At 58.6% G+C, this 17,865-nt stretch overlaps 1 protein-coding gene across 1 annotated transcript; it reads left to right on the top strand.

The window, feature by feature from the left end:
• The first annotated feature begins 7,685 nt into the window (after positions 1-7,685).
• Positions 7,686-7,988, top strand: LOC136543864 (uncharacterized). The gene has a single exon (XM_066536201.1). The coding sequence runs from the start codon at positions 7,686-7,688 to the stop codon at positions 7,986-7,988; it is 303 nt and encodes a 100-aa protein (XP_066392298.1).
• Positions 7,989-17,865: the final 9,877 nt, after the last annotated feature.

The raw sequence follows: 17,865 nt of genomic DNA, 5'->3' as shown, positions 1-17,865 counted from the left end.
AGTCGAAGAGGTGGAGGTACGGCGTCCTATTGGTTGATCAGCCCAAGCTATAGCCGCTCCTGAAGGCACTAGAGAGGCTGCGGAGCTATGGCCTTACGGCGGCCGTGGTTGTGGCAGCGTTCCACCACTGGAGGGTGCTACCACTGATGGCTCGGTAGCAACGCCTGTTCGAGATGACACCGGGTGAGCCAATCGACGGCATTCGATTGTCTGCCGTCGCCCTTTCTAACGAGGAGGTTCTACGTCAGGTGAGAGAGATGGTGGAGGGGCGGCAGAGGAGCAGTGATCTGATCGCATTGCCGATGCACCCGTCATGGGGGTACATCTCTCTAGTGAGTCACGCACCGCTGCAGCCCCCGAGGCCTCCTTGCTCCTTACATTTTCAATCTATTCCCTTATTTGTGTTTGTCGTTCCTGCAGGGGATGAGGGACGTGCGAGCCTCCCCGTCGCCTATTCCCGAGGACGCAAAGCGGCGGGTGGCGAACAGGGTGCATGCTGAGGCATACAAGGAGTGGAAGGATGCCGAGGAGGCAAGGTGCAAGAGGAAGAGCCTCGAGTGCGATGAGCTGGAGAAACGTCACCGACAGCAGAAGCATGATGATCTCCCGGTGGAGCCATCTCTGTCACAGTCGTCGACAGATTCTTTGAGCGATGACGACGAGAGCAAGGTGGGGCGGGGTCCTCTGGACCATCTCCTAGATGTTAGGGGGACAGCGCTCGGGGCGTCGGCGAGTGGCCCAGTGTCTCCAGGAGGAGGAGGAGAGGATGCCTTGGGGCTGGCGATCGCCCGCCCTAGGGCCAAGGCCGATACGCCCGAGACACGGGCATTGGGGAAGCGCGTCGTCAGCCCGATGGGCTTGACGGCGGAGGTGGAGCGGGTGACGGCGGGGGCAGCCCAACCGTCTCCGTAGAGGGCTGAGGAGGCACTAGGGTCCGATGAGGGCCGACCGGCACCGACGGACACGGGGGCCATGCCACCACCGCTGCCACCACCATTGCAGAGGATGAGGGACGCAGTGCGGAAGTTATTGTGTCCCCGCTTGAGGTAAGTGCTTTGTCAGTGGAGTTTGTAGCATCTTCCACTCGTTCTTTGGTTGTATGCTAACCAAGTAAGCATTTCGTCTTTAGGCGGAAGCGTCAGGCGGAAGCGCCTGCCCTAGCACCATGTAAGGCGCTCAAGGTGAGCACTAGCTCCACCGCCCAATGGGTGGTGGAGGCGCAGGCCACCATACAGCGTGGCGCGGTGTCGGCCAGGGCCGACCTGAAGGAGCCGGTCGCCCAAGGAGAGGCTACCGATGTGGCCACGAAGCCAGCGGGGGAGGAGGTGCCTACGCCTCGCGAGGCCGAGGCCCTCGAGCTAGGTGAAGTTGAGGCCGAGGTTGAGGCCCCTAGGACCTCTGAGGCTGAGGTGGCAGAGGCCGGGGCTTCCAGGGCTTCCAAAGCCGAGGTGGCAGACATCGGGGCTCTGAGGACCACCGAGGCCAAGGTGGTAGAGGCTAGAGTTCTCAGGACCACCAAGGCCGAGGTAGCAGAGGCTGGCTTGGGGGCGGTGGAGCCGGTGGCCCAGGATGCGGAGATGGAGGTGGGGCAAGCTTCGGTACCGCCCCCGGTCCAAGACCTACCGCCGTCACAGGAGAGCGCCCAGGAGGTGGAGGTTCATTCAATCTCCTCCGATGATACTTCCTAGGGGAAGGAGGTGGCGAACACCAAGGTGGCCAGCACCATGGAGCAGCCAGCTCCGACCTTTGGCAAGGGGAGCTCGGCCCTCGTCCGGGTACAACCCGAGCCCCGTGTATGGGATAGCCCGCGTGTCTTGTGGCGGAGCCAGGATGACCCTGAGGGGGAGCCTCTGTTTGCCCTTGAGGATGTGGCCGAGGGGGGGGGGGGGCGCTGGGGCTCCTTCGAGCAATTCTGCCAGCTGGCGGAGCGGTCGCTGTGGACAGCGCTATCCATCGTGGCTGACGATCTGCCCGGCGTTGCCTAGGTGCGCGCTTTCTTTCTTGGTGCTGTGTCGTCTTTTTCTGAGTTTTCTCGCAGTGCTCGACCTCTATTCTGCCTATCCAGGAGCTCAAGGTCTAGTCCCTTAGGAAGTTGATGTAGATCAAGGAGCTAGAGGAGGAGTTGACCTGGGTGGCCGACGAGCGGGACACCTTCAGGTCTCGGGCCGAACAAGTGGAGGTCTCTGCCAAGGCCGTCGCTGGGCAGCTGGGGGCAGAGCAGAGCATGCACCTGCTGACGAAAGGTGCCCTAGCAGAGGCCCTCAAGGTGGCCGAGGCCTCCTGGGTCGAGGCCTTAGCCTAGAAGGAAAAGGCCGAGGGTGAGTCCTGTTGAGCCGCGCCCCTTATTTTATTTGTTTTTCTTGCGTTCGACCCCTATCTCCCCGATGTGACGCAGAGCTGGAGAGGGAGGCTTCTAGGGTGGCCGAGGCCTCTTGGGTTGAGGTCCAAAACTAGAGGGAGAAAGCCGAGGGTGAGTCTCATAGGCTTACGCCCCTGTTTGGCTTGTGTTTCCTTCGTGCTTGACTCCATTCCGCCTGTCTTGGCACAGGGTTGGAGAAGGAGGTCACCCGAGCAGCCGAGGCCTTCGTCGCAGGGCAGGCAGTGCTCGAGGCTGAGATCCAGGAGCACAACATGCTGTAGAGCGCCACCCATACCGCTTGTGAGTCCCTAGAGGTCGGAGGGGTCGAGTTGGGTAGCTCCCTCGGTAGCCGCTTGATCACGTTGAGCGTCCGAGTCCACGAGCGGCTTTGGGGGGCGCTGCATACGGGCGTCAAGCGCGCCCTGGCCGTCGTTTCCTCGCACTACGCCGGCATCGACCTGGAGGCCATCAGCGATGGTTATGTCATGGCTGAGGATGACAAGAAGGCCGAGGAGGAGGTCATGAAACTGGTGGAGGCGGCTGAGGCCCCTGGCACGGCGCTGGCCAAGCTGTTCAAAGAGGAGGTGGTTCCTCCTACGCTGACCGTCGACACTGGCGACTCTGAGCTTTGACCTAGGCCAAAGGGGCCATGTAAATAGATTAGGACTTACATTATTGTACCATAACGCTTGTGGCCGTCGAGGCCTTTTTAAAGTACTTATGCGTATACGCTTTTTAATCATTTTTATTGTATTTCTGAGCCTCTGCCCTCTGTTTCGTCTTTGAACATATCTCTTGCAAAAAATTCCTCGGAGCCAAAGCTGCCTCTCGGGCAAAAGGTGGTGAGGGAGTTGCCGTAGCATAGAGGCATAGGCTGTCTCGCAGCTCGGCCGGCCTTTTGGCCCTGAGATAGACTTTTGGTCCTTAGGTTTTTTACATTCGATTTGCCAGAGTATGCGAGAGAGTTTGGCGTAGAATTTTTTCGAAAAACGACTAAAAACGGTGACTAGGACTTGGGGGGTCCCCCCTTCAAGCCCCCGAGGGAGGCTCGGTTCTGCAGAGGCAGAGCCGAGTCTCCCTTATAGCGTTATCGTAACGCTGATCCCCCATCGATGGGCTCGGGGGGTTTCTCAAAAAATTAGAATAACTAAAGAACGCTTCTTTATTGTATTTCGAGAAACAATTTTGTCGGGTACCATAAAATGGGGTACCCCGAGCGTATACCAAAAGAATCACTTAAACCCCGTTAATAACAGAGCCAAAGGGGAACCGATTCTCCGTCCCACCCAAGGCCCCACGCATAAAGCCTCATACGAGATGACGGTTCTCCATCTCGCTCGAAGCCGGCTCGGCAACAACCCATCGCTTCCGCCTCGACCAGTCTCCCCGATAGCGCGTCGCGTCCCATTAATGCGTCAACCACTTCCGCAATCTCAGCCGGGCGATGGCTTGACACCGTAGAATGGCCAACAGGACAGGAAGTCACATCAACGCCATACTGACTAGGACCAGGCGAAGCTAGGGTTACCGGCCACTGTGTTCCGGTGCTGTGCCCACGATCAGCGCCTGCACTACACTGTGCCACGTAACCCCCGCCCCGGAGACAACGCGGCATGGGGAGTCTAGTCTGGGTAATCATAGCCTCGAAATCAGCGTATGAGATCAACTGTCCTCTCCGAGCCTTGGCAATCTACATCAGGGTCTCGGCAATCTTGGGATTCACGTCTGTCGAGACCCCATGATGGCTCGGCCTCGGCACCAACCGAGCCTCGGCTTCTCATGTAGTCAAAACACAATGATTAGCATGCCGACCGCCACGCCCGCTTCAAGGTAACACTAGAGCTCCCACGACGCACAGGATTAGATGTGACCAGCACGTCGCCCCAGTACTTCAAGGACGAGACCACTCTGTCGCCCATGCTGCCACAGTAACAGGCTACAGGGCTCGGACATGCCGCCTCCGTTCGCACGACGCCGTGTAGCTAGTGCATGTGTCACCCTTGTCCCCCCTTCAACTATAAAAGGGAGGGATCAGGGCCGTTTCTAGGAGGGGAGATGAATGATTAGGCCTATGCCCACGCAATGAACTCACGCATGAACACACAGACGAATGCTCGAGCTTCCCCGCTGTCTGAGATCAACATCTCAAGCGATCCACGCCACTCCACGTAGAGACCTGGGACTAGCTCCCTCTCTCGCCCTGCTTGTAACCCCCTACTACAAGCACTTCGGTACAAGGAATACAACATCGATCTCTCAAACTAGACATAGGGTGCTCATTACCCGAACCAGTATAAGCCTTGTGTCTCTTTGCATCACCATCCGGGATTGGGAACACGCAGTACAAATTTACTAGTTGGCTGAGGGCCCACTGGTCCGAAACACCGACAGTTGGCACGCCAGGTAGGGGCCTCTATGTGTCAGCTTCGTCATCCCAACAAGTTTAGGATGGCAGACCCCGCACGACCACTGTGTCTTAGCACAGTGGTCTGGTTTGGGAGCCTAGAGTTCATGTCTCTAGGGCACGAGTACGACATGGTACTCCTCACACCCCGAGCCCCGCCTACCGACGACAACGTCACGCACCCACAGCCCAGGCACAGGTGGTGCCCGGGCGGCCGCTCTCATCGCGCTCGCCAGGCACGATGCGAGCGGGGCCATGCCGACACCACGCGAACCTAGGGCGACACGCCACGCTCCGCCGGTATCCCATGCCCAGCTGTTGGCACAAGGTCCCTGGTTGGGGACCTGTCTAGCCTGAGCCTGGACAAGGGAAAGACGCCGGTGGCATGCGGCAACGCCCTGTCACCAAGCTCTGCCCCGCCACCTCTTGAGGAGCTGGCTCCAGCAAAGCAGAACTCGGCGATGGCACCATCTCCGTACCCCTTCGAGTTGAGAAATGCCGCCGCCTCCTATGCTTATGCCTACGCTTCCACTCACGCGGAGCCCTCGGGACACCACCAACATTTTGCCCTCGACTTCGGTACCTCGACTTTGACTCACTCCCACACCGACTCCTCGGAGGTGGACGAGGTGTGGGACAAAGCGGATTTCTCCAGGCTTCGCGACCCTGAAGCCATACGTCGCTTCCTGGCCATGAGTGACTATTGCTTCAGCTACTCTGACTTTGACGACGAAGGTACTTACGATCCCACTCGTGAGTGCTTCCACGTCAGACTCAGGATGCCAAGCACGGGTGATGAGGACAAGGGGGCAGGCAACCATACTCTGCTTCGCCAGGGAACGGGTGATGCCACGCCCTCACGCATTGTCCCACCGACAGCGCGGAACGAGAACCTTGCCCTTGGACAACTTCGATGCCCGGACCTAGAATAGCTCCGTGAGCTTCAGGCCAAGGTCAAGCAAGATCGACTCCTTCTGCAACAGCTCCGAAACACTCTCGAGTAGGAGCAGCAGGGCCGCGGTGACGGCAGAGGAGCCCGGCGGCGGGCTCACGACGTCCACCACCGCATCAACGACGACGAAGGGGGCGATCATCCCCCAATCTTCAATCGTGCTAGCTAGAATGTCGTGGCTGTGGCTATGCTAGTGCATGCGATGCCCGAGCCCTCTACCATGGAGGGGCGACGGGTTCGTGGCGAGCTCAGGGATCTCCTCGAGACCGCTGCGGTGCAGCAGGCCGAGAGTTCTGCCTCCCCGACGCAGAGCCGCCTCGGACCTCCCCTCGGCACCACATCGGCAGGATAGGGAGGCCTCAGTTCGTCCCAAGCCTGCTCGGGCGCCAACAATCAATAGGGTCCCCTTGCTGCACGACCACCTCGACAACCGATGTGAGGCACGAGACGACCACGAGGTGGTCAGCAGGCGACGATGCCACAACAATGAGGGGCCTGCCCGTGGTTACCATCCACACCGCGGTGGCCACTACGATAGTGGGGAGGACTACAACCCCTCTCCTGAACCGCCCGGCCCCCGAGTTTTTAGCAGGGCCATCCGCAGCGCTCAGTTTCTAGCCCGATTTCACCAACCGGCCAACCTCATGAAGTATAGCAGCGAGACCAATCCTGAACTTTGGCTTGCCGATTACCACCTAGTGTGTCAGGTAGGCGGCACGGACGATGACCTGCTCATCATCCGCAACCTCCCCTTGCTCTTGTTGGACTCGTCACGAGCCTGGCTCGAACACCTTCCTCCCTCACAGATCCATGACTGGCGCGACTTGGTTAGGATCTTCATCGAGAATTTCCAGGGCACATACGTGCGCCCTGGAAACTCCTAGGACCTTAAGAGTTGTCTCCAGAAATCGGACGAGTCTCTCTGAGACTTCATCCGGCGCTTCTCCAAACAGTGCATCGAGTTGCCCAGCGTCGGCGACTCAGAAATTGTCCAGGCTTTCCTCTCTGGCACCACCTGTCGAGACTTGGTCCGAGAGTTAGGTCGAAACGTGCCACGCTCAGCTGCCGCGCTCCTCGACATCGCCACCAACTTCACCTTGGGCGAAGAGGTAGTTGGGGCCATCTTCCCCAACAATGACGCCAAAGGGAAACGGAGGGATGAGGCCAATGAGGCCTCGGCTCCCCGCCTCCCTAGGAAAAAGAAAAAGGGTCGCCAGGGGAAGCAGGAGATCCTCAAGGTTGATCTGGTCGTGGCCACGGAGCGCAAGAATCCCCGAGGCCCCATGGGCCCTAGGCTCTTCGACGACATGCTGAAGAAGCCCTGCCCTTATCACCAGGGCCTAGTGAGGCATGCCCTTGAGGATTGCACCATGCTCCAGTGTTATTACGCTAAGCTCAGGCTCCCCGACGATGATGCCAAGAAGAAGGGTGACGGTGACTGGGACGATGACAAGGACGAAGGGTTCCCTGAGGTGCACAACACCTTCATGATCTTTGGCGGACCCTCAGCATGCCTTACGGCGTGCCAGCGAAAGAGGGAACGCCGAGAGGTCTTCTCGATTAAGGTGGCCACTCCCCGATATCTCGACTGGTCTCGGGAAGCAATCACCTTTGATCGGGATGACCACCCCGACCATGTCCCGAATCCCGGGCAGTACCCACTTGTTGTCGACCTGATCATCAGCAACACCTAACTCACCAAGGTGTTGATGGACGGAGGCAGCGGCCTCAACATCCTCTATGCCAACACCCTAGAGCTCCTAGAGATCGACCGGTCGCGGCTCCGGGGTGACGTCGTGCCTTTCCACGGCATCGTGCCGGGGAAGCGCACGTGACCCCTCGGGCACATCGACCTTCCCATTTGCTTTGGCACCCCCTCCAACTACCGCAAGGAGGTCCTTACCTTCGAGGTGGTTGAGTTCAAAGGAACCTACCATGCCATCCTAGGGCAGCCGTGCTACGCCAAGTTCATGGCGGTCCCCAACTACACCTACCTCAAGCTCAAGGTATTAGGTCCCAATGGCGTCATCACGATTGAGTCCACATACAAACATGCATACGACTGCGACGTCGAGTGCATCGAGTACGCCGAGGCTCTCGTGGAGGCCGAGACCCTCATCGTCAACCTTGACCGACTCGACAGCCTGCTGCCCGAGCCCAAGCGTCGAGCCAGGACTTTCAAGCCCGCGGAGGCCATCAAACTCGTCCCAGTCGACCCCGCATGCCCCGACAACCGGGCGCTGAGAATCAGCGCCACTCTCGACATCAAATAGGAAGCTGTGCTCGTCGACTTTCTCCACGTGAATGCCGATATGTTCGCATGGAGTCCCTCAGACATGCCAGGCATACCGAGGGAGGTCGCCGAGCACGCCTTGGACATACGAGCCGGCTCCAGGCCAGTGAAGCAGCGCCTACGCCGATTCAACGAGGAAAAATGCAGGACCATCGGTGAGGAGGTGCAGAAGCTCTTAGTGGCCGGATTCATCAAGGAAGTATCCCATCCAGAGTGGTTGGCTAACCCCGTGTTGGTCAAGAAGAAAAATGGGAGGTGGAGGATGTGTGTAGACTACACCAGTTTGAATAAAGCCTGTCCGAAAGTCCCCTTCCCATTACCTTGAATCGATCAAATCGTTGACTCCACTGTGGGATGCGAGACCCTGTCTTTCCTTGATGCGTATTCTGGTTACCATCAAATTAAGATGAAAGAGTCCGACCAGCTCACGACTTCTTTTATCACACCATTCGACATGTACTGCTATGTGACTATGCCTTTCGGCCTCAGAAATGTAGGGGCCACATACCAGCGGTGCATGACCCAGGTCTTTGGTGAACACATTGGGCGAACCGTCGAGGCCTATGTGGACGACATCGTGGTCAAGTCCAAAAAGGCCGAGGATCTCATCGATGACCTAGAGATAGCCTTCAAATGCCTCAGAGAGAAGGGCATCAAGCTCAACCCCGAGAAGTGTGTGTTCAGGGTTCCCCGAGGCATGCTCTTAGGGTTCATAGTCTCGGAACGCGGCATCGAGGCCAACCCAGAGGAGGTCTCAGCCGTAACCAGCATGGGACCAATCGGAGACCTCAAGGGAGTGCAGAGGGTCATGGGATGCCTTGTGGCCCTGTGCCGCTTCATCTCATGCCTTGGCGAAAAGGGCTTGCCTCTGTACCGCCTCTTGATAAAATCTGAACGCTTTTCTTGGACCCCTAAGGCCGAAGAAGCCCTCACCAAGCTCAAGGCACTGCTCACCAGTCCTCCCGTCTTGGTACCGCTAGCCAGGGACGAGGCCCTCTTACTCTACATCGCCGCAATGACCCAAGTGGTCAGCGCGGCCATGGTAGTGGAGAGGCAGGAAGAGGGGCATGCTTTACCCATCCAACGACCTATCTACTTCATCAGCAAAGTGCTCTCTGAGACCAAAACACGCTACCCCCACATCTAGAAGTTGATCTACGCTGTATTCTTGGCTCGGCGCAAGCTGCGTGACTACTTTGAGTCCCACCCAGTGACCGTGGTATCGTCTTTCCCCTTGGGAGAGATAATCCATAACCGAGAAGCCTTAGGTAGGATAGCCAAGTGGGCCGTCGAGCTTATGGGGGAAGCCTTGACTTTTGCGCCTCGGAAAGCGATTAAGTCTCAGGTCTTGGCTGATTTTGTGGCTAAGTGGACCGACACCCAACTGCCACCTGCTCAAATTCAGAATGAGTGCTAGACCATGTACTTCGACAGGTCCCTGATGAAGACCAGGACAGGCATGGGTCTGCTCTTCATCTCGCCCCTCGGAGTACACATGCGCTACATGGTTCGGCTCCACTTCGCCGCCTCCAACAACGCAGCCGAGTACGAAGCCCTCGTCAATGGCTTGCAAATCGCCATCGAACTTGGGGTACGACGTCTCGACGTCCGGGGTGACTTGCAGCTCGTCGTCGATCAAGTCATGAAGGAGTCAAACTGCCTTGACCCCAAAATGGAGGCATACTGCAAGTTGGTACGTCGCCTAGAAGACAAGTTCGATGGTCTCGAACTCAACCACATCGCACGGAAATACAACGAGGCCGTGGATGAACTGGCAAAGATGGCGTCGGTGCGGGCTCCAGTCCCGCCAAACGTCTTCGCTAGAGACCTCCACAAGCCTTCCATCGACTATGCCTCGGTAGTGGAGGAGAGCCCACCGGCTGAACCCACCACAGGTCTCGATGCCCCCTCTGCCACCGAGACTCCTTCGACCGAGCCCGAGGTCATGGAAGTCGACATGGAGACTCCCTAGACCGACCAGGAAACGGACTGGCGAGTCCCGTTCCTTGATTGGCTCGCTCGAGGAGAGCTTCCTAGTGACAAAACCAAAGCTCGACGACTTGCGCGACAAGCCAAACTTACATCCTCTGCAATGGCGAGTTGTACAGGCGAAGTCCATCTGGCGTCCTCCAACGATGCATCACCACCGAGGCAGGCCAGGCCCTACTTGGGGACTTGCATGCAGGGGCTTGCGGGCACCATGCGGCGCCTCAGACGCTCGTCAGAAACGCCTTCCGCCAAGGGTTCTACTGGCTGACGACGGTTGCTGACGCCACCAAGTTAGTACGCTCCTACGAAGGATGCCAGTACTACACATGGCAGACACACCTCCTAGCCCAGGCCCTCCAAACCATCCCCATTACATGGCCGTTTGCCATGTGGGGGCTCGACATGGTTGGGCCTCTACAGAAGGCCCTCGGGGGCTACACCCATCTGCTGGTAGCAATCGATAAGTTCTCCAAATGGATCGAGGCTCGCCCGATCAATCAAATCAAATCCCAGCAAGCGGTGCTATTCTTAACTGACATCATCCACAGGTTCAGGGTTTCGAACACCATCATCACCGACAACGGGACACAGTTCACCGGCCAAAAATTCCTAACATTCTATGATGACCACCACATCCATGTGGCCTAGTCAGCCATAGGACACCCAAGGACAAACAGCCAGGTAGAACGTGCCAACGGCATGATCCTATAAGGCCTCAAGCCAAGAATTTACAACTGGTTGAAAAAGTTTGGCAAGAAATGGCTCGCCGAACTCCCGTTGGTCATCTGGAGCCTGAGGAACACTCCAAGCCGAGCCATGGGGTTCACACCTTTCTTCCTGGTCTATGGAGCTGAGGCTGTCCTCCCCACTGACTTGGAATATGGTTCCCCGAGGCTACAGGCCTACAACGAGCAAAGCAACCGCACCACCCGCGAAGATGCCCTCGACCAACTAGAGGAAGCCCGAGATGTGGCGCTACTACATTCGGCCAAGTACCAACAAGCCCTACGACGCTATCAGGCCCGGCGCATTTGAGGCCGAGACCTAAAGGTAGGCGACCTAGTGTTGAGGCTAAGGCAGAGCAACAAGGGCCGCCACAAGCTGACCCTGTCGTGGGAAGGACCATACATCATCGCCCAAGTGCTGAAGCACAGGACCTACAAGCTAGCCAACGAGAAGGGTGAAATTCTCAACAACGCTTGGAACATAGAATAGCTATGTCGCTTTTACCCTTAAATTTCCAAGCATTGTATACATTGTTTCTCGAAATACAATTTAGAAGCGTTCTTCAGTTGTTTTAATTCCTCGAGAAACCCCCCGAGCCCCATCACGGGCCTCGACAGTATGATAACATCACAAGGGAGACACGGCTCTGCTTCTGCAGAACCGAGCCTCCCTCGAGGGCTAGATGGGGGATTCCCCCTAAGTCCCACGCACCATTTTTAGTCGTTTTCAAAAAATTCCTACGCCAAACTCTCTAGCACGCTCTGACGAATCGGTTGTAAAAAACCCAAGGACCGAAAAGTCTGTTCCAGGGACAGAAGGCCGGTAGAGTCGCGAGACGGCCTACGCCCCTAGGCTATGGCACTCCCTCACCACCTTTCACCCAAGGGATGGCTTAGGTTCTGAGGAGGTTTTTTGCAAAAGACATCTGATCAGGGACAACAGAGGGCAGAGGCTCGGAAATACAAGAAAAATGATTAAGAAGCACGATTACTTTAAAAATGGCCTCGACGACCACAAGCGTCATGATACAAAGTTAATCCCAAGTTTATTTACATGGCCTCTTGGGCCCAGGTCAAGGCTCAGGACCTCCAGCATCAGTGGACAGTGGGGGAGGGACCACCTCCTCTTCGAACAGCTTGGCCAGCATCGTGCAGGGGCCCTCTGCTACCTCCATCAGCTTCGCGACCGCCTCATTGGCCTCCTCATCATTGTCGGGCAGGACGTAGCCATCGCTGATGGCCTAGAGGTCAACGCCAATGTAGTGCAAAGCGATGACGGCCAGCGTGCGCTTGGCACCCGTATGCAGTGCCCCTCGGAGTCGCTCGCCCACTTGGCCGCTCAACGCAATCAGGCGGCTCCCGAGAGAGCTTCCTGACTGGACCCCCTCGACTTCCAGGGCCTCGTAGGTGGTACGGGCAGCGCTCTTCAGCACATCATGCTCCCCGATCTTGGCTTCAAGCACCACCTACACTGCGGCGGAGGCCTCAGCTGCCTAGGTGACCTCCTTCTCTAGCTCTGCACCAAACGCAACAGAATGAGGATGAGAGCAAAAGAATACAAGCCAGAATAGGGGCGGAAGTCTACAGGACTCACCCTCAGCCTTCTGCCCCTAGCATCGGGCCTCGACCTGAGAGGCCTTAGCTTTCTCCTTCTAATGCTGGGCCTTGACCCGAGATGCCTCGGCCTTCTCCTTCAGGCGCTGGGCCTTGACCCGAGCAGCCTCGGCCGCCCTGGAAGCCTCTCTCCCCAGCTCTGTGTTACACTAGGGAGTTAGGGAGCGAACACAAGAAAAGCGAATAAAACAAGGGGAATAGGACTCACCCTCGGCCTTTCCCCTCTAGACCACAGCTTTGGTCCGGGAGGCCTCAGCCACCGTAAGGGCCTCATCCAAGGTGCCTTTCGTCAGCTGGTGCGCACTCTGCTTCACCCCTAGCTGCCCAGCAAGGACCTTGCCCGAGGCCGTGGCTTCTCTAGCCTGGGACCTGAAGGCGTCCCGCTCACCGGCCACACGGGTTAGCTCCTCCTCCAACTCCTTGACCCGCACCGCCAGAGGGGTGGCCTGCTCCTAGGCCGTGGCTGCCTTGACCTTTGCATCGGCACAACAAAGGCGAAGGTCCTCCACCTTCACGCTCCGTGCCACCAGAAGTTCGTTGGCGTCGGCAAGCAGGCCCTTCTGCCGCTGGAGCTGGTCCTAAATGTCCCTCTCCCACCGGAGAAAGACCGACTTCTCGAGGGACTGGGTCTCGAGCTCCTAGGTAAGCAGAACATGGGTCATTCACTACAAGAAAACTCGGAAAAAAACAACACCACATGAGAAAAGAAAGCGTGAACCTGGGTGACTCTGGGTAGATCATCGGCCACCACGGACAGCGCCATCCGCAGTGACCGCTCCGCCAGCTGGCGGTATTGCTCGAAGGTGTCTTAGCGCTTGCCCTCGGCCACATCCTCAAGGGCGAACAGAGGCTCCCCCTCAGGGTCATCCCGGCTCTGCCATAGGACACGTGGGTTATCCCACCCGTGGGGCTTGGGTCGTACCCACACGAGGGCCGAGCTTCCCTCGCCCGAGGTCAGAACCAGCTGTTCCATGGCGCCGGTCACCTTAGCGTCGACCGCCTCCTGCACCCAAAAAGTATTATCGGAGGAGATCGGATGGACCTCCACCTCCCGGGCGCTCTCCCACAACAACGGCAGGCCTTGAACTAAGGGTGCCACCGAGGCCTCCGCCGCCTTCATCTCCACTTCCGGGGCCGACGGCCTCGCCGCGATCACGTCAGCCTCGGTGGTCCTAGGGGCTCCGGCCTCCGCCATCGTGGCCTCAGTGGTCGCGGGGGCTCCGGCGCTCACCGCTGTAGCCTCGGTGGTCTTGGGTGCCCTGGCCTCCATCGCCTTGGCCTCGGAGACCCTAGGGGTCTCGACCTCCGTGGCCTCAGCAACTGAGGCACCTCGGCCCCATCCGACTCACGGGGCTCACCCTCATGGGGCGGAGGCACTCCCTCCCCCGTCTATGTCGGGGCTGCCTCCGCAGCCCCTCCTTGGGTGGCCAGCTCCTTTGGGTCGACCCTCGCCGACGCCGCGCCACGTTGTAGGGCGCCTTGTGCCTCCGCCACCCAGTGGGCGGTGGAGCCGGGGTTCACCTTGAGCGCTTTAAGGGGCACCAAGGTAGGCACCTCCGTAGGTTGCTTTTGGCTAAGGACAAAACACTTACAGGGATATCCATCGGCGCCGGTCGGTCCTCGACGGACCCCGATGCCCCCTCAGTCCTCTACGGGGGCAGTTGTGTCGCCCCCGCCGCCACCCGCTCCACCACTGCCGTCGAGCCCATCGGGCTGACGGCATGCTTGCCCAACGCCCGCTCCTCAGGCATGTTGGCCTCGGCCCTGAGGCCGGCAATCGCCGACCCCGGGGTGGCTCCTCCTCCTCCTAGGAGCACCGGGCCGCTTGCCGATGCCCCAAGCACCGTCTCCTCAATATCAGGGAGATGGTCCAGGGGACCCCGCCCCATCTCGCCCTCGTCATCTCCGTCCGAGGCATCCGTCGATAGCGACAACGATGGGGACTCCTCCAACGGGAGACCGTCCTTCCTTTGCTGCCAGCGGCGCTTATCCAGTTCCTCGCACGCAAGGATCTTCTTTGTGCGCTTCACCACCTTGGCGTCCTTCTGTCTTTTCTACGCCTCGGCGTGTGCCTGGTTGACCGCCCGCCACCTCGCGTCCTCAGGAACGGGCGGCGGGGAGGCTCGCACGTCCCTCATCCCCTGCGGGAATGGCAAACACGGATAAAAGAACAAGAAACAATGAGAAATGGGGAGGCCTCGGGGGCTGCAGTGGCACGTGACTTACCAGCAAGAGGAACCCCCATGACGGGCGCATCACGAAGGGGGTCAGGCCACCGCCCCTTAGCTTCGCCTCCACCGTCTCCCTCACTCGGCGAAGAATTTCCTCGTCAAAAAGGGCGGAGGCAGACATCTGGATGCCCTCGATTGGCTCATCCGGCCTCATCTCGAACAGGCGCCACCGCCGAGCCATCAGCGGCAGCACCCTCTAGTGGTGGAAGGTGGCCACGACCATAGCCGCAGTAAGGCCGTGGTCCCGCAGCCTCTCCAGCCCCTCCAAGAGCGGCTACAGCTTGGGCTGATCCTCCCTCGGGACGCCATACTTCCACCTCTCCGGGCAGCTCCCCACAATCCACCTGATGTAGGGGGGAAGTCCATCGTTGTCATTGCGAAGATAGAACCAGCTCGTGTACCATCGATGATTGGTTGATGCGAGCTAGGCCAGTATGTAGAGGTGCTGACGGTCCTAGCGCACTTGGAGAGTGCAGCCGCTGGCCCTCACCGCCTTCCTCATGCCCGACGTACCCGTCGGCTTGGTGGTGTGCCCCGCTCGGAAGAGGTGGAGCCACAGCTCCCAATGGGGAGCAATCCCCAGGTACCCCTCACAGACAGCAACGAAGATGGCTGCCTACACGATGGAATTGGGGTTGAAGTTGTGGAGCTCCACGCCATAGTAGTGCGGGAGCGCCCGCATGAACCGGTTCACCGGAAGGCCGAGGCCACACTCGTGAAAAGACATGAAGCTCACGATGTAACCATTGTGAGGCCTTGTCTCCGGCTCACCCGACGGAGCGATCCACTCTAGCCTGTTGGGGTCGGTAACCAGACGAAGAAGCCTACCGTCGATGAGCGACTAAAGCATCTCCACGATGACGTCGGATGGACCCCAAGGGTCCGCCTCAATGACAACAATGTCGCCGGCCATGAGTGCGGTGGAGGGTTCGACTACGGCGGTGAGTCCCTCTCTCCCTCTCTCTCTTCGCCTCGCCTCTCTCCCTTCTTCCTCCCGGGGCTCTCTGCTCTAGCGATGGCTCAAAGACGGCAAAGCTGATGCGGGCAAGGTAAGGAGGGGAGGGGCGAGGCTCGTTGCGTATTTATGTAGAATGAAGGCGAAACGGACGGGCGACAAAATCAAGGAAGTTTCCCTCAGATCCGGCGCGGTTAATCCTGATCTAATTTTACCGCCCACATGCCCACCTTTTCCTTATTAATCGCGGGAACAGTTACGTCCCATCCGCTGACACCACGTCACGTCCGACCGCTGCAGCAGCAGGCGTCATTTCGCCTCCCCGAGAAAATCACCTCAAAAGGCACACCAGCCGTTGTCAAGCCGATGGGGGAGATATCCCCCCCCCCTATTCCTTTCAGATGAAGGAACTGGGCGCTGAGCCCATTACGGTCCAGGGGTTCGAAGGCTAGGCCCCTAAGGGTTTTGACAGCCACCCCAGGGCAATAGAGTCAGGGACGACCATGGGCGAGGCCACATGGGGCCGAGGCCCAAGCAAGCGAAACGCTTGGGATGCCCTAAGTCGTGTCCGAGACCGACAGGGAGGTCTCCGAATGGGATCCCACCGTAGGGAGGCACCGAGCCACCGGGGCCCAGCGAACGGCCTCGACACCCACTAAAGAAACCCTCTAGTACTCTTGGAGTGCGTCTCTGGACCACTAGCCGACCCCTAGCGAATGGGGCACGGGCCTCCACTCAGACTCACCCGATAATAGCTCACCGGAAATGCCACCGCTTGCACCTATCGAGGGTAGCTTGGCATATTCCACCCCTCCTTTCGAACGAAAAGGAAGCGCAAGGGTCGTACGAAAAGCCAGGAGAATCCCTGATGGCCCTCTTGCTCCGTGTAGAGGCTAAGGGGCTCCACCTACAACCTTGCCGAGATCCAGCGACCCAGGCTCACATTCAAGGGGGCTCGGCAAAACAACCCCTCCTTCTGAGCGAAAAGGACACGTGAGGGTCGATTCAAAAAGTCAGGGGAACTCCCGACGGCCCTCTCGCTCCATGCAGAGGCTAGGGAGCTCTTCCTACAGATATGCCGAGACCCCACGACCCAGGCTCGCACCCGAGGGGGGCTCGGCAAACAAACCCTCACGTGTGAGGGGCGTACAAAAAGCCAGGGGAACTCCTGATCGCCCTCTTGCTCTGTGTAGAGGCTCGGGGGCTCTCCCTGCAATTTTGCCAAGACCCAGCGACCTAGGCTCGCACACGAGTGGGCTCAGCAAAAAACCCCTCCGTCCGAACGAAAAGGATGTGCGAGGGTCAAACAAAAAAGTCGGGGAGACCCCTGATTGCCCTCTTGCTCCATGCGGAGGCTCGGGGGCTCCTCCTGCACCCAAGACAAAGACAAGCGACCCAAGCCCGCACTTGAAAATTCGAGAAAATGTGACAAAGGGCATCGAGCCCGTTATGGTCCATGGGTTCGAAGGCTAGGCCCCTAAGGGTTTCGACAGCCGCCTAGGGCAACAGAGTCAGGGACGACTATGGGCGAGCCCGTACGGGGCCAAGGCTCGAGCGACCAAAACGCTTGGGATGCCCTAAGTCATGTCCGAGACCGGCAGGGAGGTCTCCAAATGGGATCCCACCGTAGGGAGGCACCGAGCCACCGGGGCCTAGTGAACAGCCTCGGCACCCACTAGAGAAACCCTCTAGTACTCTTGGAGTGCGTCTCTAGACCGCTAGCCGACCCCTAGAGAACAGGGCACGGGCCTCCACTCAGACTCACCTGATAACAGCTCACCGGAAATGTCACCGCTCACGCCCACCGAGGGTAGCCTGGCATATTCCACCCCTCCTTCCGAGCGAAAAGGAAGCGCGAGGGTCGCACAAAAGGTCAGGAGGACTCCTAATCACCTCCTCACTCTGTGAAGAGGCTCGAGGGTTCTTCCTACGATCTTGCCGAGACACCGCGACCCGAACTCACACTTGTGGGCTCGGAAATACGATAACATCCCTTGGTCAACATGAGAAAAAGACCCTGGAGGAATGAATCCACTCCCCCAGGGCCTCGGGGGCTACACCCGGCGGGTGCACTCGCGCACACCCACCGAGACCTCAAAGTATGAAACACTATTCTGCCAGGAGCTACCACAAGTCAAAACCTCAAGAAGAGCGCTCACTCTCTCCCTGAGGCTCGGGGACTACTGTCGGGTACCATAAAACTGGGTACCCCAAGCGTATACCAAAAGAATCATTAAACCCCATCAATAACAGAGCCAAAGGGTAAGCCATTTGTCAAACCCTGGCCTCGTCCGAGCCCGCCAGCTCTCCGCCTTGTTCCCGGCCTCGCACGGGAGGTCTCGG

Source organism: Miscanthus floridulus, chromosome 3, assembly GCF_019320115.1.
Source record: "Miscanthus floridulus cultivar M001 chromosome 3, ASM1932011v1, whole genome shotgun sequence".
Classification (NCBI taxonomy): Eukaryota; Viridiplantae; Streptophyta; class Magnoliopsida; order Poales; family Poaceae; genus Miscanthus; species Miscanthus floridulus.
The sequence above is the reverse complement of the archived record's forward strand: the minus strand, read 5'-3'. Positions and strand labels throughout refer to the sequence as shown.

What these genes read in the sequence shown, in the direction of transcription:
- LOC136543864 (XM_066536201.1), top strand. Translation starts at nt 7,686, where the DNA reads ATGGCGGTCCCCAACTACACCTACCTCAAGCTCAAGGTATTAGGTCCC.